Source organism: Brachyistius frenatus, unplaced genomic scaffold (assembly GCF_029030835.1).
Source record: "Brachyistius frenatus isolate BFR_SWC_R1_liver_20210118 unplaced genomic scaffold, ASM2903083v1 Contig_78, whole genome shotgun sequence".
Lineage (NCBI taxonomy): Eukaryota > Metazoa > Chordata > Actinopteri > Embiotocidae > Brachyistius > Brachyistius frenatus.
The window spans coordinates 988,857-1,015,624 of record NW_027210677.1 but is presented as its reverse complement, the minus strand read 5'-3'; the positions used below and the strand labels follow the sequence as shown (position 1 = coordinate 1,015,624).

The 26,768-nt window shown below is 42.5% G+C and overlaps 1 protein-coding gene across 2 annotated transcripts; it reads left to right on the top strand.

Moving 5' to 3' along the window:
• The first annotated feature begins 752 nt into the window (after nt 1-752).
• Nucleotides 753-24,402, top strand: LOC138626855 (ras-related protein Rab-37-like). 2 transcript variants are annotated; one of them, XM_069708814.1, is made up of 9 exons: nt 753-1,017; nt 9,328-9,438; nt 17,547-17,588; nt 17,723-17,789; nt 17,925-17,977; nt 19,775-19,840; nt 20,731-20,787; nt 20,875-20,951; nt 23,033-24,402. In XM_069708814.1, the coding sequence occupies exons 1-9, from the start codon at nt 874-876 to the stop codon at nt 23,136-23,138; spliced, it is 723 nt and encodes a 240-aa protein (XP_069564915.1). In that variant the 5' UTR covers nt 753-873; the 3' UTR covers nt 23,139-24,402. The 2 variants fall into 2 exon arrangements, with proteins under 2 accessions (XP_069564915.1, XP_069564916.1); XM_069708815.1 differs by lacking the exon at nt 9,328-9,438.
• The last annotated feature ends 2,366 nt before the right edge of the window (nt 24,403-26,768 follow it).

Here is a 26,768-nt window from a genome sequence, read left to right as displayed (position 1 = left end):
GACTCCGTTCAGGCTAGACGTTCAAAGTTATCTCCAGCTACGGACTCCACAGAGGAAAGACTAGTCTGGAAAGTCTTTACTGTTGTCTGCAGTGAGTCTAGTGAGGCTTGAAGTGGCTTGGTGGATTCTTGAATCAAGAGAGACGTCATCTCTGAGTGTAGTTGTCTGCTTTTCAAATTGTGCAGATAGTTGATCCATCGAGATGAGAGCAGAGGTTGTTTTCTTCACGTATTTTTGAGAACGATGCTGGTTTACCCGCTGTGTAGTTGCCGTTTATGCACTTCCACCTTGTTTCGTATTCTTAGAGGTGCTCATTTGTAGAAGAAAACTTTAAGTTAAATTAAATTGATGTTTTTTGTAAAAAAAAAAAAAAAAAAAAAAAAATCTGGGAAAAAAGCTCGCTGAGGCTAGAAAATAGCAAAAAGTAGACTGGGAGCCTCTTCACCTGCGTCCGCACGCTCCATTTACAACCGGAAGACTACTGAACCAAAATCACGTTTTCATGCCACAACAGATAGTAGTTCAATATTTATTTGTGAAAAGAACACCATGCATTTTAATGCTCTCATTCAATCTCATTGTCTCTCCACTCTCCTCCTACTCGGTCTGTGCGCCCCCCCCCCCCCCCCCCACGCACACATTTTTGTATTGCATGTAGCGTGGTGTGGGTGATCACGACATGCCTTTTAAGCAGTAAGTGATGTAAGCTGAGCCCGTCGACTGTGATTCACTCCAGAGGAGCTTCTTGAGGAGCGTGTTGCGGAGGGAGGACTCATTGGCTGGAGAGAGAGCTGCGCGGATGGTCACATTTTGATTCTCCTCCAGCAAGATCCTCGATTCCGCCCTGAAGGCACGCAGGGGGAGGACAGCAGAATGGAGCGGATGGAGTCGATGGAGCCGATCTCGGCGAACTACACCACTGATTACCCGGAGATCCAACCTGTCAGCGGCTACGGCTACGAGAATCAGTCAACGGCTTCGCCAGCTCCGACATATGACGAGGAGATGGTGCACAAGGTAGGCTTCGATATGGTTGAAATAGGCTAATACAACAGCAACTTGTCGTTTTTTTAAACGAAACTCTTAAATTCTGCTGGGTTTTTTTCGCATTGTTGTAGGCTACTTCCCGGTTAATTCACTTGTTGGTTGAAAGAAAATTTCCCAGAATCCTATAGGCTATCCGATCTTGGACCGGCTTGAGCTCTCCGTGGTGCTGATCTTCACTTGGAAGCAGTTTCATTCTTGTTGATCCGTTTTTAGACCCAGGGCGTGTCAAATCTGCCCCAAAACTATCATTCCTCCTAAATTGAACTCTCAGCTTTTCTAAGTGCTGGTCTTCACACATCAGCTTATTCCTTCTTGCTGCTGCCGAGAGGAAGGAGGCTTTAAAAGAAGTTTCTGTAGAAATGTTCTCGTGCAAGAGGTCATATTAATTTAAGTCCAACAGATGTGTGCCTTATTATTAAATCATTCTGTGTGATATGTGTATATCACTATGAATAGAATGACAAGATGACAACAACCCAAACTAAACCAATACATATATACATATATATCCAATAACAATTCTCTCTAGAAATGGTGGAGACCAAAAACACATAACAAAACACATAAAAATACCAAACAATACCTGGATAGAAGTCCAAGCAAATTGCAAACACATAAAAGTAGACTAAATGCACACATTGCAACATTGTTGACACGTTGTACTTGTCCCTCAGTGTTTGTTCACACTTGTTTCAAAAATGTTTCAAAAAAAAAAAATCTAAATATTGGTAATACAATTCTGAAATAAAATCCCATATCATTCTGATGATGTCAGGTGTATTGTCAAATATTCTGGTGAAGTTTGATTAATGTTTGGGGAAATAAAAAATGTTGTCCATACACTACAAATTAAAGGAAGGTATTGAATGTCACTGCACACTCACCGGAATAAAGATTTGTGGAATTATCGATGTTAATTGATTTTGCATGTTTGAACAAATGTAGAGCGATGGACTTCTGAATTGACCATAGTTTGCAGTGAGCCAAAGTTTTGTCACAATGCTGAGGATGTTCTGAAAAACTTCCAGCTCTGTAGGATGTACGGATGACTTAATTTTTTTTTTTTTTAATTTTGGAATGTTAAACTGCTAGAGATGTAGATTTGACACAACCACCTCAATCAATCATTACCAAATTTTAGGCATTAACTGAGACATAATCCTAGATTGTATGAGCCGTATTTCATACGAATCGGTGCAGGCAATTATGAAATATAAACTTTTCACAGCGCTTATAGAACCCCCCTATAGAAGCAAAACATCTCAGGACAGCAGCATCTGAAGAATAATCAGAACAAAGAAAAGAGGGTTCCACACAGCTCTACTGCTTAGACCTCTAATAATCCTTAAACCCAAAGGTGCTAAAGTTAACAATTAACTCTGATTTTACTTACAAGGACATGAATTATTTTTTTTTTAAAAACATTGGCTGAACATATAGTGTATCCACTTTGTGATTCTATGTTTTTAGCTACTATCAATAGTGACGGTGATAATTGGTTAGTAACATTATGTTTCAGAACATTTCCCATTCTTTCAGCTAAACCATTGTTATTGCACTTAAAACATTTATATTAAAGAATGATTTTTGTTCCTCAAGATAAGACTCCTGCTAACTGACTTTATGTTGTATGTGTGTTTGTAACTTGGTAACGAACCAAAGTTTAATTAAGCCAGAATACCTGGAAAATGCTGGCTTAATCCCTTATCCAGGTTTTCTGAAACAACCCTCAGATTTCGTGAAGCAGCCCCGTTCTTTAACCCTTTAAGCCCTAGAGGCCCCCAATTGGGGGCCAGGGACTAAACTATTATTAAAATATGGACATATATACTGATATTTGCACATCTGAACAAATCTCACAAGTGTTCCCTTTATTATTAAAAATATATATTTTTTTATAACTTTTTATTGTGGTTGCAGAGATATACAGTGGGTACGGAAAGTATTCAGACCCCTTTAAAATGTTTCACTCTTTGTTTCATTGCAGCCATTTGCTAAAATCAAAAAAGTTCATTTTATTTCTCATTAATGTACACTCAGCACCCCATCTTGACAGAAAAAAACAGAAATGTAGAAATTTGTGCAAATTTATTAAAAAAGAAAAACTGAAATATCACATGGTCATAAGTATTCAGACCCTTTGCTCAGTATTGAGTAGAAGCACCCTTTTGAGCTCGTACAGCCATGAGTCTTCTTGGGAATGATGCAACAAGCTTTTCACACCTGGATTTGGGGATCCTCTGCCATTCTTCCTTGCAGATCCTCTCCAGTTCCGTCAGGTTGGATGGTGAACGTTGGTGGACAGCCATTTTCAGGTCTCTCCAGAGATGCTCAATTGGGTTTAGGTCAGGGCTCTGGCTGGGCCAGTCAAGGATGGTCACAGAGTTGTTCCGAAGCCACTCCTTTGTTATTTTAGCTGTGTGCTTCGGGTCATTGTCTTGTTGGAAGGTGAACCTTCGGCCCAGTCTGAGGTCCAGAGCACTCTGGAAGAGGTTTTCTTCCAGGATATCTCTGTACTTGGCCGCATTCATCTTTCCTTCAATTGCAACCAGTCGTCCTGTCCCTGCAGCTGAAAAACACCCCCATAGCATGATGCTGCCACCACCATGTTTCACTGTTGGGATTGTATTGGGCAGGTGATGAGCAGTGCCTGGTTTTCTCCACACATACCGCTTAGAATTAACGCCAAAAAGTTCAATCTTGGTCTCATCAGACCAGAGAATCTTATTTCTCATAGTCTGGGAGTCCTTCATGTGTTTTTTGGCAAACTCTATGCGGGCTTTCATATGTCTTGCACTGAGGAGAGGCTTCCGTCGGGCCACTCTGCCATAAAGCCCCGACTGGTGGAGGGCTGCAGTGATAGTTGACTTTGTGGAACTTTCTCCCATCTCCCTACTGCATCTCTGGAGCTCAGCCACAGTGATCTTTGGGTTCTTCTTTACCTCTCTCACCAAGGCTCTTCTCCCACGATTGCTCAGTTTGGCTGGACGGCCAGGTCTAGGAAGAGTTCTGGTCGTCCCAAGCTTCTTCCATTTAAGGATTATGGAGGCCACTGTGCTCTTAGGAACCTTGAGTGCTGCAGAAATTATTTTGTAACCTTGGCCAGATCTGTGCCTTGCCACAATTCTGTCTCTGAGCTCCTTGGACAGTTCCTTCAACCTCATGATTCTCATTTGCTCTGACATGCACTGTGAGCTGTAAGGTCTTATATAGACAGGTGTGTGCCTTTCCTAATCAAGTCCAATCAGTTTAATTAAACACAGCTGGACTCCAATGAAGGAGTAGAACCATCTCAAGGAGGATCAGAAGAAATGGACAGCATGTGAGTTAAATATGAGTGTCACAGCAAAGGGTCTGAATACTTATGACCATGTGATATTTCAGTTTTTCTTTTTTAATAAATTTGCACAAATTTCTACATTTCTGTTTTTTTCTGTCGAGATGGGTGCTGAGTGTACATGAATGAGAAATAAAATGAACTTTTTTGATTTTAGCAAATGGCTGCAATGAAACAAAGAGTGAAAAATTTAAAGGGGTCTGAATACTTTCCGTACCCACTGTATCCTTTTAGCAATTTTCAAGCAGAATCCTAAAAAATAGGTTTGTTTTTGAAGGGTTAAACGTTTTGTCCAACGGGTTGTTTTTTTTAGCCATTCTGTTGGAGATCCCATAACCTGATTAAGACAGAACTTTCGGACACCGGGCAGCACGTTTAGCTCCAGAATGTCCAGTTCTCCACTATGGAGCCCACTGTCACTCAAAAAGTGAACCGTTGTGCCATCAGACCCTAATGTGCTTTGACCTTTAAATTAAATTTGTATCAAGTTGGCCTTGAGTCTTTGTCTTCCTTTCGCACCATCTTTCAATCTGGGGTCCTTTCAACTTGCAACTGTGTCCAGGGAGGTTCGTTACAGTCTCATAGGCCCTTAAACAAGGCTAGGGGGAAATTTTAAACACTAAGCCATATAGAGATGTGGTAAACTTAACAGCTCTTTGAAACAATGCTTCATTTCTCCTGAAAATGAATACAACTAAAAGTATATTTCCATACCCGCATGCCTGCAAAGGGGCAATTTTTATCAGTATGTGCTGCTCTTTTAAAAAAAAAAAAATCAGGAACAGTAATTTCAAGTAAACACCACAACTCAATCTGCCTGTGTTTCCTTTTGTCTCCCAATTAAGCCTGTTTCCTTATTCACCTACTATTTTTTACTGGGGGTTGTACCCTTTTTTTGTATGCATCATTACCCCTGAAAACTGAGGAGTCATGATTACACAACAAAAATATGCCCTTTCTGAGTCCTCTTTGGTTAGGCATGGATGGGACAAAGTGTACCCCCTTTGAACCATGTGCCTTTCTTTGAGCTTGACTTATCCACTGTTAAACTAGCAAAAGTGGATTTGGACACCCCCTAAATGTTTTTGCCCCATGTGCTTCAGACCATATTTTGATCATGGAAAAAAAGCACTGTATTGAAGGCTACAGTAGCCGGAGTTCTGTGGCAGCTTTGCTCAAACAGTCTGAATTAGTGGCAAAATGGAAACTGTCAAACTAAAGTACATAAGCCGCTGTCAGAGACTTCAAATTCTGGAGGAAAAAAGTGGTATTTCTTCTTTTTCAGGCAAGGGGTGATCAGCAGAGGGAAATGACTCCAAATTCACTCTCTTCCCTAAAACCTACTTGTTGGTAAGAACAACTGGGGTCAAACAGGTAGAAGGGCACTTAACAATCTGCTTGTGAGCCCTGGAGATGAGTAAAATCTACTTCCCTCTTTTTTATGTTTCTGTCACCCATCACAACACACTTGCATGGTATGCATCATCAGTGTCTAATGTGTTTTTGCCTTATTGCCTCCAGTCTCCAGAGGGGTTATGAGAGAGAGCTTCACTTCCTAGCTAACCACAGTAACAGCAACATATCCACTCTCCTACCACAAACACACATACAGTACATCTGCATCTTCATCACAGATGATGTCTAATATTATGAGTATGGTTGTTTCACTCCACTTGTTCTACCACATACATTCAGACATGATGTTACATACACTCACTGACAGGAAACAGGCGCCTTTGTCACAGACAATCAGAGGAAGTGATGATATTGCTGTTTGTTTGTATAATATCCAACTTGTTACCTTTGTGATCATGCTTCACATTTTCAAAACATTCCTAATTTTGGGATTTTTCTCATACAATATTCTCAATAGTGTGTTAATGCCCATTTACCACTGAGCTAACCCAAGTGTTAGATTTTGCACAAGCAGAAGTGGAAAACTTTTGCATTTAAAAGAGCTTGGACATAGTCTTATGTTAACAAGACTATGTCTTATGTTAACAAAGGTAGATACATAAGAGCTTTGGGAAGAGTGAGAGTTAAAGTGTGTTTATTTGCTCAAGTGTAGGTTGCAAAAATGATTGTGCAGCTAACCAGCTGTATACACCACTCCGAAACTCCCACTGGGGTTGTCTTAAATGGCACCACCTGAGCTACAGTGCTAATCTTACTGGCAGTCAGATTTTTTTTTGTTTTTTTTTTTAACTAACCTGGTGGGAACATCTCTGCAAATATTTTGTCAAGCAAATAAACTGTCTCTTTGTGCTCTATCAATAAAGAGTGGATCTGTGACCTAACTGCGCACAGATCCTATTGTGTACAGATGAAGCAGAATAATGTACACAATAATACTTTTGTATTGTAATCTTTTTATTTTCAATCTTTTGCAACAAGCAGTCAGATAGAGATACTTTGGCAATGGATATGAGTCAATGTTAGCTTGATCAGCTAGCTAGTTACTCAGGCTACAGCTGACAAAATCTGCCTGTGACGAGCATTGTTTGCTGCCCAATCTGTAGTTCCAAGGTGAGAAAAATGAAGAATAGAAAATATAGCCTCTCTCTGCAGAATGCATTTCTAAGGCAGAATAAAGATACGGAATTTACTGAATTAACTGCAATGCGTGAGTAAATTAATTTTGGACTACGGCTGAGACAATATAGATACATTACTGAAATGTGACACTAATCCTCTACATGGTGAGATCAAAAGTTGAGAGACGCTGCTCCAGCTTCTCAACTCTAATCGTTTCCTTTCATCTTTCCCGCTGCTTTCATTCTTGATCATTTCGTCAAAACAGAGTTACAGTTGAACCACTGCTTGGTTTAAGTTTGTGCAAACTTGGTTTAAGTTTGTCCTGTCTTTACTTGTAACTTTTTTTCTTTCTCTAGCTTGTATAGTAAACAGCACCACATGGACATACCTAGAGTAGTTATTTCTATTGCAGTTCGTCCAATATATGAACATCCAACTAAGACCACTTCTGATTTGCAAACATTATTCAGATTTAGACATTCTGCATTTGGTGCTGCTATTAGAAAGCCAACTGTAGAGAGATCATTGAAAATTAAGATAGTATTAGATGTGGAGTGAAATGCATCAAAGGTTCCCTATTTAAACCAGAGGAACTGTGATTCATAATACGCTCCTCGGCCACAGTAAGCCCCATATTTGACAGCCCACTTGCAGATGTCCAGCCAGGACAACATCTGACAGTCCAACAACATTATTAGAATTTAGACATCTTTCCAAATTTTGACGATCATTAGTCAGAATGACAGAAGAAGGTCAAAATTTGATGATGATGTTCATGACAGGCTCATTATTTGACGCTTGGCTAAGAGCCCCTCTGATTTATGAACAGATAACTGACAGAAAGCTGGACGGATGAACGGGCAGACAGATATATACATACAGGACTCATGCTATCAATAAAAATATCGAAAACAAATGTAGACATTAATCAATCGATAAAATGTGTCATAAATTGATATTTTAATTTTAATTAGTTATTTGTCTTTGTACAACTTATTAATTCACATATTATTTATTGTATATTATTTTTACATTTCTTTACAATGTCTATGTATTTCTGCTTCAGTGTACAAATGAGAAGGCTGTAATTTAAAATGTGTCATGGGGTCACCTTTTTGCTGATTGGTTCATCAACATCAGAGTGCATAGATCGACTACACATGTCTTTCTCCCATACTGGTGGCCAGGCTCACAAAAGAAATGGTAACTCCAGTCAGAGATTGCAAGAGAAATTAAGCATTTAGGTAATGTATGCCCTTTAAGAAGATTTGGTTTGGCAGCACTAACCTGAAGTATGATGAAATTCTGAAAGAAAATATTGAGAAAGCTTAAACAAAATTTTACGATGTCAGATTGACCAATCTGCTTGCAGGTCCATACTATGAGCTGTCAAAATGTGAAAGGTGTGTACAACTGCTATACAGTTACCCAGAAATCCAGTTTAGCTATATGCTAACCGTAACATTTTAGCTCAAAACAATTCCAGCTCCTTTGCACTTTTTGAAGCTGTGAAAAATAAACCTTCAAACACAGGTGTTTTAGTTGCCTATCGTTACCATCTCTAAAGTTTAGTTGAATTACCATAATTCCAATCTTTTCCCAAACTTAAATACATTTTAGTTGACTTTAATGTAGAAAGAATAATAATAAAAGAAACATTGGTCAAGGACATATGGTAAATATATGCTCTTAAGTGTGTTACTCCAAGCAAACTTCATTTAAACATACAATAGCAATTCTAGCCTACAGTATGCTGAGAAAGGCGGGATGAAATCTGCAGACTTTTGCACATGTCACAAATTATCATTACTTGTTTAAATATACTGTGACCAGTTCATTAGGGATAACCAGAATATCCACTACTGATTCATGTGTACAGTTGTCGGCCCACAGAGACTGCTTATGGATCGGGCCCAGAATTTTGTGCTACATCCCTCGTGTCACTTAGTGTATCGGCGGGTACCTCGGTTTGACTCTACAAATGAAAGAGGAGGCAATAGAAGACAAAGCATTGACTGATGGCCCTGGTGACTAAGTTTGACGGCTCTGAATGCTGCCTTTAATTCCTTTTATTGTCTTGAAGGTTATGAGTCACGACGTAATAGCAGTACATTGCCAAGCTCTTGTAAAGGATAATAATATTTGTGCTAGAAGCACAAATGTCCACTGTGACGCAGATGCTGACTCACAACTGAAAATTATGAAACGATTGAAATGGTTCAACCAGAAAGGGATTTTCAAGGCTAGTTGTGATACCAGTATAGTGAACTCACACTACTCCCATGTCATGCGACTAGTTCAATCTTTAAATAAAGGAGAGGTAAAGATTGAACTAGTTTAACCCTTCAGAGTTTGATCGCTCTTGCTGGTAAGAATCCTGACTGTGTTTTATATATGCTTTCCTGCAGACAATCCTAGTTGGCGACAGTGGCGTGGGGAAAACATCTCTGCTGGTGCAGTTTGATCAGGGCAAGTTCATCCCTGCCTCTTTCTCCGCCACAGTTGGCATTGGATTCACGGTGTGTTTGGGTGTATGGATCTGTGTCTGTCACATACAGCAACCTGTTAAAGTATATATATAAGTTGTATATAGACACACCTGAACTATCTGCATAGACTGATAAGCAGGATTTTATTAAGGTTTTATTTGTCGAGATTTTTACATACCTGTCTCTGTGATTTCTGGAAACAGCAGTTTCAGTCGTCCATGCTGGTGGCAACAGTCGTCGTTCCAGTGGGCAGAAGTAGAATCTGCACATTGTTCTTTTAAGTAAATATTAGATCAGTGAGATTTTCTTCCGGGCCAAAAAATTACCACTGTACTGTAATGTCAATTTGGACCATACAAAACTTTACATGCTTTGAAGCTCAGTAACTCCAAGCTATCTCTTCTTCAACACGCTTGTTAGCTTGAATGCTATCAGGACAGTATGTTCACAGCTTATTTAGGGGATGTATTTTTTTTTTACTGTCTCATAAAGGAAAAATCTGAAAACCCCTTTCTTGTGTGTTGCTCTACAATTTCACATCTATTTCAAATGAAAATGAAGATAAAAATACAAACTTTTTGTGCCGCAGACATAGGGCCCTGTTTTCATTCCCGGTGCTGATGTAGCACAGATCTGTCCCGATTGGTATTTTGGTGAACTTTTTTCCGCACATGCGCTGATTTGCAATTTTTGAAGACCAAGCCGAACCTGTCTCCACTGGGATGGGTAGAATGCCATAATGGTGGTGTGTCATTGAAAATGTGCCGGTTCAAAGCTATTTTGGTGTTAATTTTAATTTGAGCTGATTTTGCACTGGCCACTTCAGCCAGCTCAGATAAGGTTTAAATCCGGCAGACAACAATTTTTTTGGCTCGATTTCCCCAGAGCGCACATGAACAGACCTATCCAAAATCCACCAGACAGGTATGGTCCAGGTCAATTTATGCAGGGCTGCTGAGGTAATTTAATTAATGTATGTAAAATAAACAAGTATGTTGGTTTTCTTCAGCGTAAAGTTTGGATGGCAGTGCCGGTCTGCTCCTTCTTCATTAATAAGAAACTGACAGTCCACTTTGCACAATGTTCTTAAAGTGGGTGAGAGGAGCTGATTTGACTTATCAAGATCGAAGTTGGATGCGGGCAAAATGCGCTCTGCCGAGGCGGACGAAAATAGGGCTCATAGTTTGCAACAGGTTCTATTGAAGAGACTCAAGTATAATGGATGCTTTCCCAATTTTAACAAAACGTTAACAGGAGCTGAGGGTTTGTTGGTTGCTTACAGCTGTTTGAAGGAGTCATTCCTTGAAGTCAGCATCAAACAGCAGTAGGATCCACTCCAAAGCGAGTTTTGCATGTGACAGAAAAGCAGTAACTTCATAAATGTTTTATGTTTAATTCAATTAAATTTTATTATACAGCACCAAATCACACCACAAGTTATTTTAGAACACCTTACAAGTAAAGTCCTTTTAACAGCACTTTAATCCCAACAATTCAACAATTCCCAAGAGTGGCTGGGACGAAAAAAACTCCCCCTTTAACAGGAAGAAAAAAACTCAGACCCTGGGAAGGACAAAATTCCCACTGTACTGCTTCCCTCGGAAGAAACCTCCAACAGAACCAGGCTCAGAGGGGGGTGGCTATCTGCCTTTACCAGCTGGGGTGAGGGTTAAAGCAGAGAGAACAAAGAACAGCATAGTGATCCAGGACAATGAATAGTTGGCGGGGCCAGTAATGCAATGACATGCATGCAGCTCCAGGTCAGGAGTATCTGAAAAAAAAAAAGCACAGAACTGGGCGAGCGAGGGGAACTGCATAAAGATGTTATGTGGTGAGGGGATAAACGAACCCAAATGCAGACACATGGCAAAATCTCTTAGGAATCAGGTCTTTTATTTCCCGGGCAGTGAGAGCAAACAGGAAATGCACGCCAAGAGTCTGTGTCAATCTGCGCTTCGCCACCCGAGGGAATCCCGGGGTTCTCCTTGACACGTGGCCGGGTGACGTAGCCGAACTGCGATGCTCCGCTGGGGGGAATCCCCAGATCTCTCCTCAGCGAGCTGATTGGCTGGATCGACTGTGTGACGTCCGCGACTCGACACAGGATCGCCCCAAACCTCGACAGCGGATCTCCGAGGAACGCACTGGAGGGTCTCTTCGTGCAGGTGATGCCCGTGGCTCGACACTGGATGGAACTGGCAGGGTCGACTGTGTGACTCTCGTAGCTCGACACAGGATTGCCAAGATTGCAGCAGATGATCTCCGAGGAACGATCTGGAATCTTCTTCGTTCAGGTGGATGCCCGTGGCCCGACACTAAACGGCAGGAAACAGGAAACCGGTCAGAATCGTAATCTCAACAACGGGAGACGGAACGGACTTACTGGACGGGTTGACGGGTCGGCAACGGACGAACTGACACCAGATGGGCAGGAGACTAGGGTATAAGTAGCAGCCGGCGTAATCACTTGGAATGCCGCTCAGCTGTGCTGCCGGAGAGGTGCGGTAGTGGGCGGTGCTTGGAGGAGGGTACTGCTGAGGGAGAAAAACAGACAGGGAAATGACAGGACACAGGAGGAAAGGTATTCGGGGGTTAAACAGGGGAAAACACACTGGGAACAGACAGGAATCCTAACAGTACCCCCCTCTCAACGGGAGCCTCCTGGCGAACCGCCAGGCTTGTCAGGGTTCTGTCGATGGTAGGTGCGAACCATCTCAGGATCCAAGATCCGGGAGCGTGGTACCCAGCACTGCTCCTCAGGCCCATAACCCTCCCAATCTACCAGATACTGGAACCCCCTACCTCTGCGGCAGACATCGAGGAGGCGATTGACCGTATAGACGGGCCCTCCATCGATAATTCGGGGTGGTGGAGGAGGTGTGGCCGGAGGATTTAATGGGCTGGTGACCACGGGTTTCAGGAGAGAGACATGGAAGACAGGGTGAATTCTCATGGAGGCTGGTAACTGTAGTTTGACTGTGACGGGGTTGATTATAGCGGTGATCGGGAAGGGCCCAATGAATCTCGGGGACAGCTTTCTTGACTCTGTACGAAGGGGAATATCCTTCGTTGAGAGCCAAACCTGCTGTCCGAGCTGGTACACGGGAGCGGGAACTCGGCGACGATCTGCCACCCTCTTGTTCTGTTCCGCAGTGCGGAGTAGGGCGGCCCGAGTCTCCCTCCACACCCGCCTACAGCGACGGGCATGGACCTGAACCGATGGGACTGCTACCTCGACCTCTTGGCTAGGGAACAGGGGAGGTTGATAGTCCAGGGAGGCCTCAAAGGGGGACAGTCCAGTGGCAGCGGAGGTGTGAGAGTTGTGGGCGTATTCTACCCACGGAAGGTGACGGCTCCAGGATGCGGGATTGGCGGTGGTCACACACCGAAGAACGGCCTCCAACTCCTGATTCAGCCTCTCGGTCTGTCCATTTGTTTGGGGGTGGAACCCTGAGGAGAGGCTGGGCGTGGCCCCGATGGTCCGGCAAAACGCCTTCCAGACCTGAGAGGCGAACTGCGGACCCCGATCAGACACAATGTCCACAGGGATGCCATGGAGTCGGACGACATGCAGGGTCAGCGGTCTCCTGGGCAGACGGAAGCTTGAGGAGTGGAATGAAGTGGGCCGCCTTTGAGAACCGATCCACTATGGTTAGGATGACCGTATTCTGGTCAGATGGAGTGAAACCCGTGACAAAGTCTATGGCAATATGAGACCATGGGCGCTGGGGGGTGGGGAGTGGTTGTAGTGGTCCCACAGGGGGTCGGTGCGAAGCCTTATTGCGGGCACATGTAGTGCAGGCCAAGACATAGACGAGTCCTCCACGAGGGATGGCCACCAGAAGGTGCGGCGAAGCCAGTGTATGGTTCGGCGGATACGTGGGTGGCTGGAGAGCCGGGAGTCATGAGCCCACCGCAGGACCTGGGAACGGACGGACGGAGGAACGAACAGCCGGTCAGGGGGACCTCCTCCGGGGTCAGGCTGGGTCCGCTGAGCCTCACGCACCGCCGTCTCGACCTCCCAAGTCAGCGCTCCTAGCACGCAGGAGGGAGGCACAATGGTGTCCAGGGTTGGCTCCTCCTCATCCGGGGAAAACTGATGGGACGGGGCGTCGGGCTTAGTGTTCTTGTGCCCTGGACGAAAAGTGATGGTGAAATTGAAACGGGAGAAAAATAATGCACAGCGGGCCTGGCGGGGGTTTAGTCTTCTGGCTGTGTGTATATACTCTAGGTTTTTATGATCGGTGAGGACGACAAAAGGCTGCGCTGATCCCTCCAGCCAGTGCCTCCACCCCTCCAGAGCTAATTTTACAGCCAGCAGTTCTCGGTTACCCATGTCGTAATTCCGCTGGGCTAGGGAGAGTCTTCAGGAGAAGAACGCACAGGGTCGGAGTCTGGAATCAGCGACTGAACGTTGGGACAATACTGCCCCGACCCCGGTATCAGAAGCGTCCACCTCGACTACAAACTGGCGCCTCTCGTCCGAATGTGCGAGGATAGGAGCCGAGACGAACAGTTCTTTGAGGGCCAAAAAAGCCTCGTTGGCCTCGGGCGTCCAGCTAAAATCCACCTTGGTGGATGTGAGTCGAGTAAGGGGAAGAGCTGTCTGGCTGTAACCCCGGATGAATCGCCGGTAAAAATTGGCAAAACCTAGGAACTGCTGAAGTCTCTTTCGGGAGGAGGGCACAGGCCATTCCGTCACAGCTTTAACCTTCTCCGGGTCCTTACGGACCTGCCCCTCCTCTATGATAAAGCCCAAAAACTGGACTGAAGGGACGTGGAACTTGCACTTCTCTGCCTTAACGAAGAGCCGATTCTCCAGGAGTCTTTGAAGGACATGATGGTAGTGTTCCTTGGGGGTAGCTGAGTAGATCAATATGTCATCCAAGTAGACGAACACGAACCGGTTCAGGAAGTCCCGAAGAACGTCGTTCACCAGGGCCTGGAAAACAGCAGGGGCATTTGTCAGACCGAAAGGCATGACCAAATATTCAAAATGGCCAAGGGGGGTGTTAAACGCCGTCTTCCACTCATCTCCCTCTCGGATTCGGACCAGGTGGTAGGCGTTACGGAGGTCCAATTTAGAGAACACGGTGGCCCCAGCGAGAGACTCGAAAACGGAGTCTAGCAGTGGTAGAGGGTACTTATTCTTAGTGGTAATCTGGTTGAGACCACGGTAGTCAATGCAGGGACTTGTCTTTCTTGGTTACAAAAAAAACCCCCGCTCCCAGAGGGGAGGATGAGGGACGGATAATTCCTGCGGCTAGAGAGTCTGTGATGTATTGCTCCATCGCCTCTCGCTCGGGTCGGGACAGATTGTAGAGGCGGCTGGAGGGAAACGATGCGCCAGAGAGCAACTCGATAGTGCAATCGTACGGTCGATGAGGTGGTAGGGAGAGGGCTTGTTCCTTACTAAAAACCTCCCCCAGGTCTGCGTACTCCCGGGGAACGGAGGATAGATCGGGTCCAGCCGTAGAACTGCAGGGGATGTTCTCAGGCTGGGGAACGGCGGACAAGAGGCAGCGTGAGTGACAGGCCAGGCTCCAACCCAAGACTCTCTCTCCTATCCAGTCGATCCAGGGGTTGTGGTCCCGGAGCCAAGGATGACCCAGGACCAGGGGCGTCAGAGGAGTCGGGAACACATACAAGCGAATCTTGTGGCGATGATTGCCTGACACGAGCAGAGAGTTCGGTGTGTAATAGTCGCCAGCGGACTGCCATCCAGGGCACGCACCGACAGCGGCCGCTCCAGAGCCTCCACCGGAATCCCGTGCGTGGAGACGAACGTGGAGTCTAAAAAGTTCTGTTCGGCTCCAGAGTCAATAATGGCCGAGATGTGAAGAGGACCTGATGGCAAAACCAGGCTTGCTGGCAACGTCAGGCGGGACTTGGGATGGGGGAAACGGGTGGATTTGCTCGCCAGTATCCCAACCACTACTGGCGAGCCCCCTCTTTTGGGCGAACCGGACAGGAGGCGATGCGATGCCCCGGCTCCCCGCAGTAGAGGCAAACTACCGACCTGAGGCGCTGCTCCCTCTGCTGCCGAGTGAGATGTGACCTCCCCAGCTGCATGGGCTCCTCGTCCGCTGGCGGCGTCGTAGCGGTGTGGTCCAATTGATCGGGAGTGGGTCGACGTGTGGGTGCCTGGAGCGGGAAACAGGAATAGGAGTTAGACTGACGGCCCGGCGGGGCGGTCCGGCGGGTCCTCTCGCGCCTTCTCTCCCGCATCCAGTTATCCAGCCGAATGGAGAGAGAGATGAGTTCATCTAAAGAGTCAGCCTCCTCCCGAACGGTGAGCTCATCCTTAAGTTCCTCAGATAAACTGTTCTGGTACACACCCTGCAGGGCCCTCTCGTCCCAGCCGGACTCGGCGGCTAGGATCCGGAACTCCACTGAAAACTCAGCCGCGCTCGTAGAGCCCTGGCGTAGGTGAAGCAGCCGCTGTACCGCATCACTGGAGTACTCCGGGTGATCAAACACCTTTTCAAACTCCTCCCTCAGCCATGCGAACGAGGTAGAGTCTACTGGGTTCCGAGTCTGCCATGCCTCAGCCCAGATCAAGGCCCGTCCTCGCAGCAACCCTATAATATAGGAGATCTTCGAACTGTCCAAGGCATAGGAGATAGGCTGCTGTCGGAACACTAACATCACTTGTAATAAGAATCCTCGGCAACCCCTTGTAGCCCCGTGAAATGGCTCCGGGGGCGGAACAAATGACTCACGGGGAGGAGGTGAAGCCGCGACGGGCGGTCCAGCGACCGGTGGTCCAGCGACGGGCGGACCAGCGACGCTGGACCAGCGACGGGCGGACCAGTGACGGCCTGGAGAGCGAGAGTGAGATCCCGCATCATAGCCCCGAGCTCGGCCACCTGGGAGCCGAGAGCCTGCTGAGCGTCAGTCAGTCCCTGGATCAGCTGATGGTGCTGCCCGACGAGAATCCCCTGGGTTGTAAGTGCCCTCTGCAGTTGGTCCGCAGAGGTGGATTCTGCTGCATTTGCTAGGTCCATGTCTGGTCAGTTCGTTCTGTTATGTGGTGAGGGGATAAACGAACCCAAATGCAGACACACGGCAAAATCTCTTAGGAATCAGGTCTTTTATTCCCCGGGCAGTGAGAGCAAACAGGAAATGCACGCCAAGAGTCTGTGTCAATCTGCGCTTCGCCACCCGAGGGAATCCCGGGGTTCTCCTTGACACGTGGCCGGGTGACGTGGCCGAACTGCGATGCTCCGCTGGGGGGAATCCCCAGATCTCTCCTCAGCGAGCTGATTGGCTGGATCGACTGTGTGACGTCCGCGACTCGACACAGGATCACCCCAAACCTCGACAGCGGATCTCCGAGGAACGCACTGGAGGGTCTCTTCGTGCAGGTGATGCCCGTGGCTCGACACTGGATGGAACTGGTAGGGTCGACTGTGTGACTCTCGTAGCTCGACACAGGATTGCCAAGATTGCAGCAGATGATCTCCGAGGAACGATCTGGAATCTTCTTCGTTCAGGTGGATGCCCGCGGCCCGACACTGAACAGCAGGAAACAGGAAACAGGTCAGAATCGTAATCTCAACAACGGGAGACGGAACGGACTTACTGGACGGGTTGACGGGTAGGCAACGGACGAACTGACACCAGATGGGCAGGAGACTAGGGAATAAGTAGCGGCCGGCGTAATCAATTGGAATGCCGCTCAGCTGTGCTGCCGGAGAGGTGCGGTAGTGGGCGGTGCTTGGAGGAGGGTACTGCTGAGGGAGAAAAAACAGACAGGGGAATGACAGGACACAGGAGGAAAGGTATTCGGGGGTTAAACAGGGGAAAACACACTGGGAACAGACAGGAATCCTAACAAAAGAGACAACAAATAATGAGTAAAACTATGGGAGAGAAAAAGCATTAAGTTAATGAGATGTAATGGTGCCATGTAAGTGCTGAGAAGGTGACCGAGAGAGAGAAAAGGAGCTCATCATGGAAGGTCACCCAGCAGCCTAGAAGTATAATAGGTTTAACTTAACAAATTAAACCACAACTGTCTGCATTGACCGTATTTGTTTTATGTTTGTAATTTGGATCAATTGATCCAGTCATTAATTTATCTAGCCTATAACTATTCCAACTGAGATCACTCTTGTTGGTTCTGATTTTCTCAGAATAAAGAAGTGACCTTTGACAACATGAAGATCAAACTACAGGTAAGTAAATCCTTTCCAGTAAAGAACTGGATGCGATTTCAATCAGCAGACCATTTCAAGAACGCTGGTTGGTTTCTTTTTGGGCACCAGCATTAAAAATAATACTTAACCACTGGAACCTTTTTTTGTTTCAGATTTGGGACACAGCAGGACAAGAAAGGTTTAGAAGTGTGACGCATGCGTATTACAGAGATGCACATGGTAAAACAACATTAACCATAATCAACATTACAGAACCACAGATGGCTTTCTATCAAATTACTGGCATGTAGGGATTTGTTGCGTTTGACCCACGTGTTAATACTTTTTTTGTTGTTGTTGGTTCTCTTTCCAAAGCTTTGCTCCTTCTATATGATATAACCAGCAAATCATCATTTGACAACATTAGGGTAAGTGTGGGATATGTCAGTGCTTGAAGGGAAAATTAAGTCCCAGTACTTTCCTTATTAACACATGTGTATCGACCAGTATATGCAAATTATTAGTATTGTATATTATATTAGTATAATTATTACTATGGTAAGTATTAGTTACATTCTAAATTCAGCAAGCACTTGACATTTCTTTTGGGGGGAGAAACAACACCGGTATTTGTAATGAATAAAATGTTCACATACTAACAAATGGAATCAATCTGTTCTGGGGTTAAACTGAATTGTAGCTGCAGGGGGTAATGTCACATCAACAGGCTTTCCCCTGCTAGAAGTGCAGCTAATGTAACTTTGCTGCTCCTAGCCTGCATTTAGTACTGGTTGGGTTGAATTTGACTTCTAAAACGGCTGTATCATTGTATGACTCTGTTCATGTTCTCTTTGTCCTTTATGAACCAGGCCAACACTTTAAGGTAGTCTTAACATTATTTATACTAGAAATAGAAAAGCAGGCAGGCAAAAACAGGAACAAGTTAGGTCAAGTATTCCCCTCTGGGTGTTGCATTTTATTTAGGGCCATTAGGAATTGTCCAGATAATCTGTTATGTAGAGGGTTGAGTGCTGGAACCACATACATTCAGCCAATGTGTAGGTAATTTCGCCATTTCAATTTCACCTAAGTAAAGAAAAATATAGCAACATGTAGATTATTTCATTCATCATTATAGTGTTGTGGTTTCATAAACAAGGTTTTGCAAAGTAATAGGTTGTCCACCAAAATAAATGCTTTTATTCTTTTTTTTTTTTTTTTTTCTTCATTCAAATCCACGTTCGATACTTAATTGATATGCTTGATACTAAATCAAATCACTGTAATCATTCTAACACATGCTTGCTTCAATTACATCTGGGCTACTTGACTGGTTAGGTGCATCAAACCAAATGCAGCATTGTAAACTATATGTTGTCCCTGTAATCCACATGTCTATTCCAACTACTTGATATTGTTATAAATTTCAAATTTCCACTACTTCAAGGGTTGACAAAGGGTTAATAAAAATAATCAAGATAATCATGTACTGCATTTTTTTTACCAAGCTGGATATGCAGTCAACCAAAATATGTATTCAACCTCCATAATGCACAGATGACGTGCTACTATCAAGTGTTTTATTTTGTATAACTATAACCTTAGTGTATATGGAGGTGTTTTCTTATATAGGTGGATTCACCATTTGATTACATTGTATTGTCAAAGTGTACCCCCCTTTCCATAATGGGAAGTGTCATATGTTGAATATACTTAGCCTCATGCCTAATAATGGTAAAAAAAAATAATAAAGGAGCAAGTGACAGACTAGACTAAACGGTACATTATAACATTGTGAAATTATTGGAGGAAAAATATATGATTGCCTTTTTTTTTTAGTAGACATCAATTCAGAGTAAAGAATAATACAAAGTTTGATCATATGTATAGAAGAATAAAAGCATTCGTTCTGATAGATGAGCCATATGTTACTTTGCAAGGGACACGTTTTCTATCAGAGGTTAAGTACCTGGCAAGACACCAGCAGCTGGAGAGAAGTGCCAGTGTACATTAAAAAGTCACTGTCTACAACCTAAAAACTTTTGGAGACTGGTTGGTAAAGAAAAATAAATTATCTTTAAAAAAAAACCTAACAAAGCCACAGAGAGCTGAGATCAACCTTTGTATCAATGGTTCACACATGAGCACAGAGGTGTATATGTATGTATGTTTGTGTGTTAAAATTAATATTGTATGTACGTGTTTGTTTGCCTCTCTTACTTCAGGCATGGTTAACAGAGATCCATGAGTATGCACAGAGTGAAGTAATCATCATGTTGCTGGGCAACAAGGTGAGAAGGAATTGTTTGAGGTGGTCAGCATGGGGGGGGAATTAGCAATTCAAAAGGATGTGATCTTTGGTGGAATAGACTAGAAAAGATAGATTCTAGAAAAATGAGGTTGAGAGGGAATATTGACTGAGCATACAAAAGAAAATGTAGTATTCAGTATTACAACTGAAAAGAGCACCTTAGGTAGGTTGAAATATGGTAATTGTTCTTAATGAGTACAGGTAACAAAAGCCAAAGAAATTCAATTCAAGGCACCCTGGCAGTTTTCCTTCCTTTTCCTTCCCCTATAACTTTTTATTGAACAAAAGATGCACAGTGGCGATCAAAGTACCAGGGTCAACACAGAATCTCATTAAATCGCATTAGTGCTTGTCCTCAGCTAGCAGGGAACATTCCCTTACCTTTGGCTAATATTACCTTCATGTTCTAATAAGGTTTTAAAGAAAATATTTCTAATTAATGTTCAAAGAATGCTGTAAGGATGTTTAAATGGTAATGAAGACAATATTTTAACTAACAAAATTCAGAAGATGATTTAGGGATGTTGTTGGGGTAACTGATTATTGAATGTTCTTTTATAAAATATTCCCACAATGTTACATGATAACTGAAGAAGAACTTTATCAATGCGATGGTCAGAAAATGTTTTTATAATTTAATTATTGGTGACAGTTTTATATGAAACTTTGCTGTTATACTACTGAAGAATGTTTAATAAAGAATGTTTTAAGAATGGCATAATGTTTTGACAATGTTATTAAAAACCTTTTAAGAATGTTACCACAAACAAAGCAAGTTATTTCTTTATGCACATCATGCTATGTTATTGTCAAGTGACCTGATAGCCATGGAGTTAGTCCTATTCTAACCACACTGTGTCCCTCTTTAAGGCTGACATGAGCAGTGAACGAGCAATCAGGAGAGATGAAGGAGAGAGGCTGGCCAGAGTGAGTATTTCATTCTCTGCTGTGGAGGCACAAATGATGTGTTTTACTCTACTACTCACTATTGTTTGCTCCTCTTTGTGTCTTCAGGAGTATTCAGTTCCTTTCATGGAGACAAGTGCCAAGACAGGAGTCAATGTAGAGCTGGCCTTCACTGCTGTGGCAAAGTATGATACACTCTTCAGCAATAGCTTTTTAACACAGCACACACTAATTTCATTTGTTTAGAAGGTTGCTGAGCACAGCACATTCATTAGCTCAGAGCTTAAGGGGTTAAACCCTGGACTATTTTTCAAAACTTTCACCTGGGAAAGCATACCCAAATTTGTTCAGTAACAACTCCACAAATGTAAGGCCAACATAAACATCTTTGGGCGATGGTGCATCCCTTTTAGCCCTAGTAGCACTCAGTGGCCTCTTCAGTGACTATGTCATGCTTACTAAGCTCCTAAAATTGGCAGTTGGTGGAAAATGTGGAAAGATTTAAAATTGTACCTAAAGTTTCATTCATTTACCCATTAATGATGATGCAGTTTTAAGTGTGTTTCTGTATATATACAAACCTTTGATTCAATTGGGACTGTAGTTCAGTATAAATAAGTGGCTTCCTTAAATATTTTAATTGGTACTTTTTTCATTTTAAAGAAATGTTATCCCCTTTTTCATGAAAACAAATAGTAAAATGGATACATACACAAAAGGAATGATTAAGAGTTAATTAAATTATAATTTATTTGCACTTATTATTTAAGCTGTAGTAGTGTAGTAACTGTGTAGTCTAATACTGCTGAAATGGTTAGGCTGCAACACACCTTTTTCTCTGAGTGCTTTCCTGGTACTGATTCCATGGCAAAAGCAAGCGTAAATATTTTGTGCTTGCTAGAATATATTTTTCTCACCACAACATATAAATCTCTCTATCTATTAAATCTATTAAATCCAGTTTCTTGTCAGCAGCTCAATACTGACAATAGTAATGGGCCTCATTCAACCGTTCTTGAGAAGAAATTTCATATGAAAATCCAATTACTCCATTTTCACGAAGATTCTGACATTCTGACAATTTTTAAATATTAATTATTATAAGCAATTTTTTTTTTTTTTAAACACTGACACTTGTAGGACCAGACTCACTGTCCAAGTTCAAAAGCAATTAATGCCTTATTTCTTATTAAAGGGCTTAAAATGTGACTTTTATGGTGTGATTATATATAGCTGACATGTAATCTCAAGAAGGAGACACATCTCCAAAAAACAAATGGGTTTTAGTGTATCTTTTTCTTTTCATTTGTATAAATTACAAGTGGTTTTGAGATTTTGGCCAGTGTTGAGGCGTTCTGTGTCGGTGTTTGGACCATATGCTCTTGTCTGTCCATTACCGCATCTGAGATCAGACAGTCAGACACAGACATCAGAGTGGGGTGGTTCCTGTTTGGAGATACAGCTGCAGGAGGGTACGGGCTGCAAGGTGCCTCAGCGGGGGGTTGCCTCTCATCTATAAAAAAAAATATGAAAATCAAAGCAGCAGTGATTTTGGGGTCTAGTCGAGACTTCTGAAAATGCAAATTTTGAATATAAACCAAACACATGTGACTGCTGTCTCACCAATAATTGCACCGATGCACTGGTCCATCTCAGATGACTCCAAGCAGGCCATCCTCCCTACAGTGACCTGCATCTCTCTTTTGTATTTGGTAAGGCTTTTTTAGCCTCAGACTTTAAATCAGACCATTTTTTTTACTTCAGTTGTGCGCCCTTCTCCTGACACCATGTTCACTGAACAAGCAATCACATCCAAAGCAATTAAAAAAAAAGAAGTTTACATCTAGAAGCCTACTGATGCTAATATGACAGCTGTTTTGCTGCTTATTTCCAACAGCATTAGCACTTCAGAAATACATGTACTGAGGACTTTCTTCAACTTGGAGTCTGGTGCTTTAGATTTTTGTTTTGGCATGTTTCTCTCAACTTCTCTTTTCTCTCTCAATTACTGTAATTCTGCATATGGGGATTGGCAGGGTGTTTATGCTAATTAGGAAATACTAGGACACTCTTTTAATTTACAAGGGGATTCATCATTATATGAACACAGGTGCGAATAAATGTGCGGTTTAAGAACGTGATGAATCTGATGTAGACTTTTCGGAGGACTTTCCTTAAAAACAAATTTAAGACAAAACTTAAGATAATGATGAATGTGGCCCGAAGTTTTCTTCTAAACTGTAAGATCTCTGTTTCTGTTCTTCAGGGAACTAAAGCACCGGGTCGTCCAGCTCCCCAATGAACCCAAGTTCCAGTTACATGAATATATTGAAGCACAGAAGGAGAAGTCAGGATGCTGCAGCTATTTCTAAACTATTTGGCCGGAGTCTTCCTCCCACCACTCTGAGTGTACAGACTGTGAGAGACAAATCAAGAACTACTGTGTAGGAGGAAGCTGCCATTCATTCGAGACTAAAAGCCAAAAGTACATCCATTAATGGATAAACCAAGCTATACACTTGCACAAACCAAGTTTTTTTTAGACAAGACCATTTTCTCCAACTTTTTAGATGTCATTAGGAGCTACAAAGGATGTGTAATATATATTTTATCAAATAGGAAACATTACAACTAAATTAGAGGAAAGCATTATGCTGTTTGCTTTGTGGAGATGAAAAGATCAATACCACTCTCATCTATTTTTGTTGGGTATGGAGTTGGAGTTTGGGCATGGTTAGTCTCATTTAGCAAAACAACTGGGTGCAGGAAGAAACAGCCAGCTGGGATCTGTCCAAATAAAAAATAAAAAACATGCCTACAAACAGCTCCAAATCCCACCTTTTTTTTTAACACAGTGTATCTCGTTTCTTCAACCCAGTGCTTAAAGTGGAAATAAATAAGTGCCAATAGTCTACTTATTCATATGTGTGTATTGGCCATTATCATCAAATCCTTAGGTATTACATTTAGAATTTCTACTTTAAATATAAGATACTAGAATATATTGTGTTAATTCTGTTTTATCAATTGGACAACCATTTTTTTTTAGGAATTGAATTTGGAATAGGGGCTTTTAATTTGAAACAGATGTAGGAAGTCACAGCATTTAGCTGACTAATGGTGACTTCAGACGTTCTCTCATAAGAAACAAAAGACACCAGCATGTTCTGGGGTTAAACTGAATTGTTGCAGCTAGTGTTTCTGTTGATGCTAATGTTACAGGCTCTAGACTGCTAAGAGTTGGGCTACTGTTCGCTTGCTTCTCTCGGCCTGCATTTTGTACTGGTTGGGTAGCATTTGACTTTTGAAGCTTTGTTGTGTCATGATCTGACTCTTGTTCTGTTCTCTTTGGGCTGGCAGGCGAGAACATTAACAGGTGAATGTTATGGTTTTTGTTGCAGTCTATTTAGGGTCAATATGAATTGCTCAGACAACCTGATATCTGAAAAGAGCAGAAAATAAAAGAAAGTGTATATTTTGCTGCAGGAACATACAACTGTACACACATTCAGTGAAGGTGTTGCTGCATTACATGTTTCATTCATCGTTTTTTGTGCTGTTGTTTAATCAATGAAGTCTGGCAAAGTAACAGACGGCTAATCAATTAAGATATAGTAAATGCTTTCATTCTTCTTATTGCGTTATCGAATTTCGTATTATTTATTGCACTGAATTGAGAGTGTCTACTGAAAAACTAAAGCAATCATACCTTTTTCCTCCTATAATTTGTCAGTTTTATAATTTACAATGTGGAAATGATCCAAACACGCTATTATTCAACATTTTGTATGGAATTTGTTTATTCAAATGCATGTTTGATACTGTCGAATTAAAATCACTGTAATCATTTTAATAATTGCTCGCCTCAGTTATATGCAGGCTACTTGACTCGATATGTGCATTAAGCTAAATGCAGCTTTGTAAACTCTATTTTGCTCCTGTAATCCACTTTCCAAGTGGAAATGATAGCCTGCCTTTGGATATTGTTGGAAATTGTTTTGAATCCCCCCCTCCTTAAAGGGTTAAAAATAATGATCATCACAATAATAATATATGGGATTTATATTGCACTTTTCATTATACAATCCAAAATGCATGCATGCCACTCCAGCCAGGGACACATTTCCTCTCAGATGCTAAGTAGGACACCTTGTAAGAACTTCTGGTGTGCAATAAAAAAGTAACTGTTGGTATGTTTTACTACTGCATGCAGATGAGTAACAACCTACTTTGAGCACTGGTTTAACCTGTACACACAGAAATATAACTGTCCATAGCCACACAAGTGGCTTTGTGAGGCTGTTGACTTAAGTGTCAACACCAACATGCTATCATGCACAGAATGACAAAGCTCACATGTGGATGTTCACTGACACTAGATAGATACTAGTCTCACAGATGGTGGCCACTCACTAGAATAAGAATTTCTCACCTGGTGCTCGCGAATGTGTGTTGCAGTGCAACAAGTAATTGTCAACAGCAACACCGTATGCAGGTTCTCTTAATAGAATCCATGGACCTTTCCCTTTTTTTTTTTCTCCTCCCATTTTGTACCAGTGACTGTTGCAGGCTATGTTAACCTCAAGTCACACAGCCTTACAATGATTTTATCATTTCAAAGCTGACAACCCACAAGTCTTATGACCTGACACGACCACATCCACTGCAGACATGCTTACTGTGAGTTGCAGAAGAGCATTAGGTCATTGTTTTTATGGTAACAATTTTAAGGAGTTCTGATATTTAGCTTATCAATACAATGATGCAGGTTATCATTTGCAGTTTCTACTTCATAATACAGCTTCGCCTGTTGACATGCCGCCTTTCTTTTTGAGGCATTAAACGCAGTACAAGTGAGGCTCAAGGAGTCATTAGTTTAGAAGGTATTTGGTCATAAACCAAAGTATACATCTTTTTGACGACATATATTTTACAGTGGTTACAATTAAAACAATTAACAGTACTTGTAGAGGAGCTCTGTCTGTTTGTGACTCAGACTGGTTTATTCTTGACATATGTATTGTGACAGTCTGCTGCTGTTGAAAGCTAATTGACTCAAGAACAGCTCAGGGACACAACTGGGGAAAAGGGAAGACCGCAAAACATCTCTGCTTATTTCTGTAATGAGCTACTTGACATTGATCGCTGTTTAGATTACTAATTTTGTCTGTCATTTTGGTACAGCTATGTACACACTATATTTGTGAGTGCAGTGAACATACAGTGGGTACGGAAAGTATTCAGACCCCTTTAAATGTTTCACTCTTTGTTTCATTGCAGCCATTTGCTAAAATCAAAAAAGTTCATTTTATTTCTCATTCATGTACACTCAGCACCCCATGTTGACAGAAAAAAACAGAAATGTAGAAATTTGTGCAAATTTATTAAAAAAGAAAAACTGAAATATCACATGGTCATAAGTATTCAGACCCTTTGCTGTGACACTCATATTTAACTCACATGCTGTCCATTTCTTCTGATCCTCCTTGAGATGGTTCTACTCCTTCATTGGAGTCCAGCTGTGTTTAATTAAACTGATTGGAAATATTTTTGGACATGATGGTTGCATTATTGTCCCTCCCAAAATAAAAAATTGTTTTAATAGCCTGATTATGAACTTCAGTTTAAACCTCAGTTGCATGTTTGCTGGATTGAATGTACTGTGCACTGCCTTCAGAATGTATTTAACTCTGTGTATGTTTACATCAACATGAATTTAACAACATTAACTACTTGCCATATCTAATCAAAATTAAACTGGGGGTTATATTTTGTTTTGAAAATTCAATATCTTGGGCCTGATTTACACAGATCTCAAATAAAGTGTACTATATTGCGTGTTTATTCCAAAAGTTTGCAAAAAATGTTTGCACCCATTTTGCGGGTGATTTACTCAGAGTCCTTGCGACACTGATATCAGGGGAAAATCGCTCTATTTATGTGTGTTTGCGTATGTTAAAGTGATTCCAGCCATGAAAAAAGAACGGCCGCAAAAGGAAATC

Coding starts and splice junctions, on each gene's coding strand:
- LOC138626855 (XM_069708814.1), top strand. CDS start 874: ATGGAGCGGATGGAGTCGATGGAGCCGATCTCGGCGAACTACACCACT. Junction 1,018..9,327: donor ACGAGGAGATGGTGCACAAG/GTAGGCTTCGAT, acceptor GCTTTCCTGCAG/ACAATCCTAGTTGGCGACAG. Junction 9,439..17,546: donor CAGTTGGCATTGGATTCACG/GTGTGTTTGGGT, acceptor TGATTTTCTCAG/AATAAAGAAGTGACCTTTGA.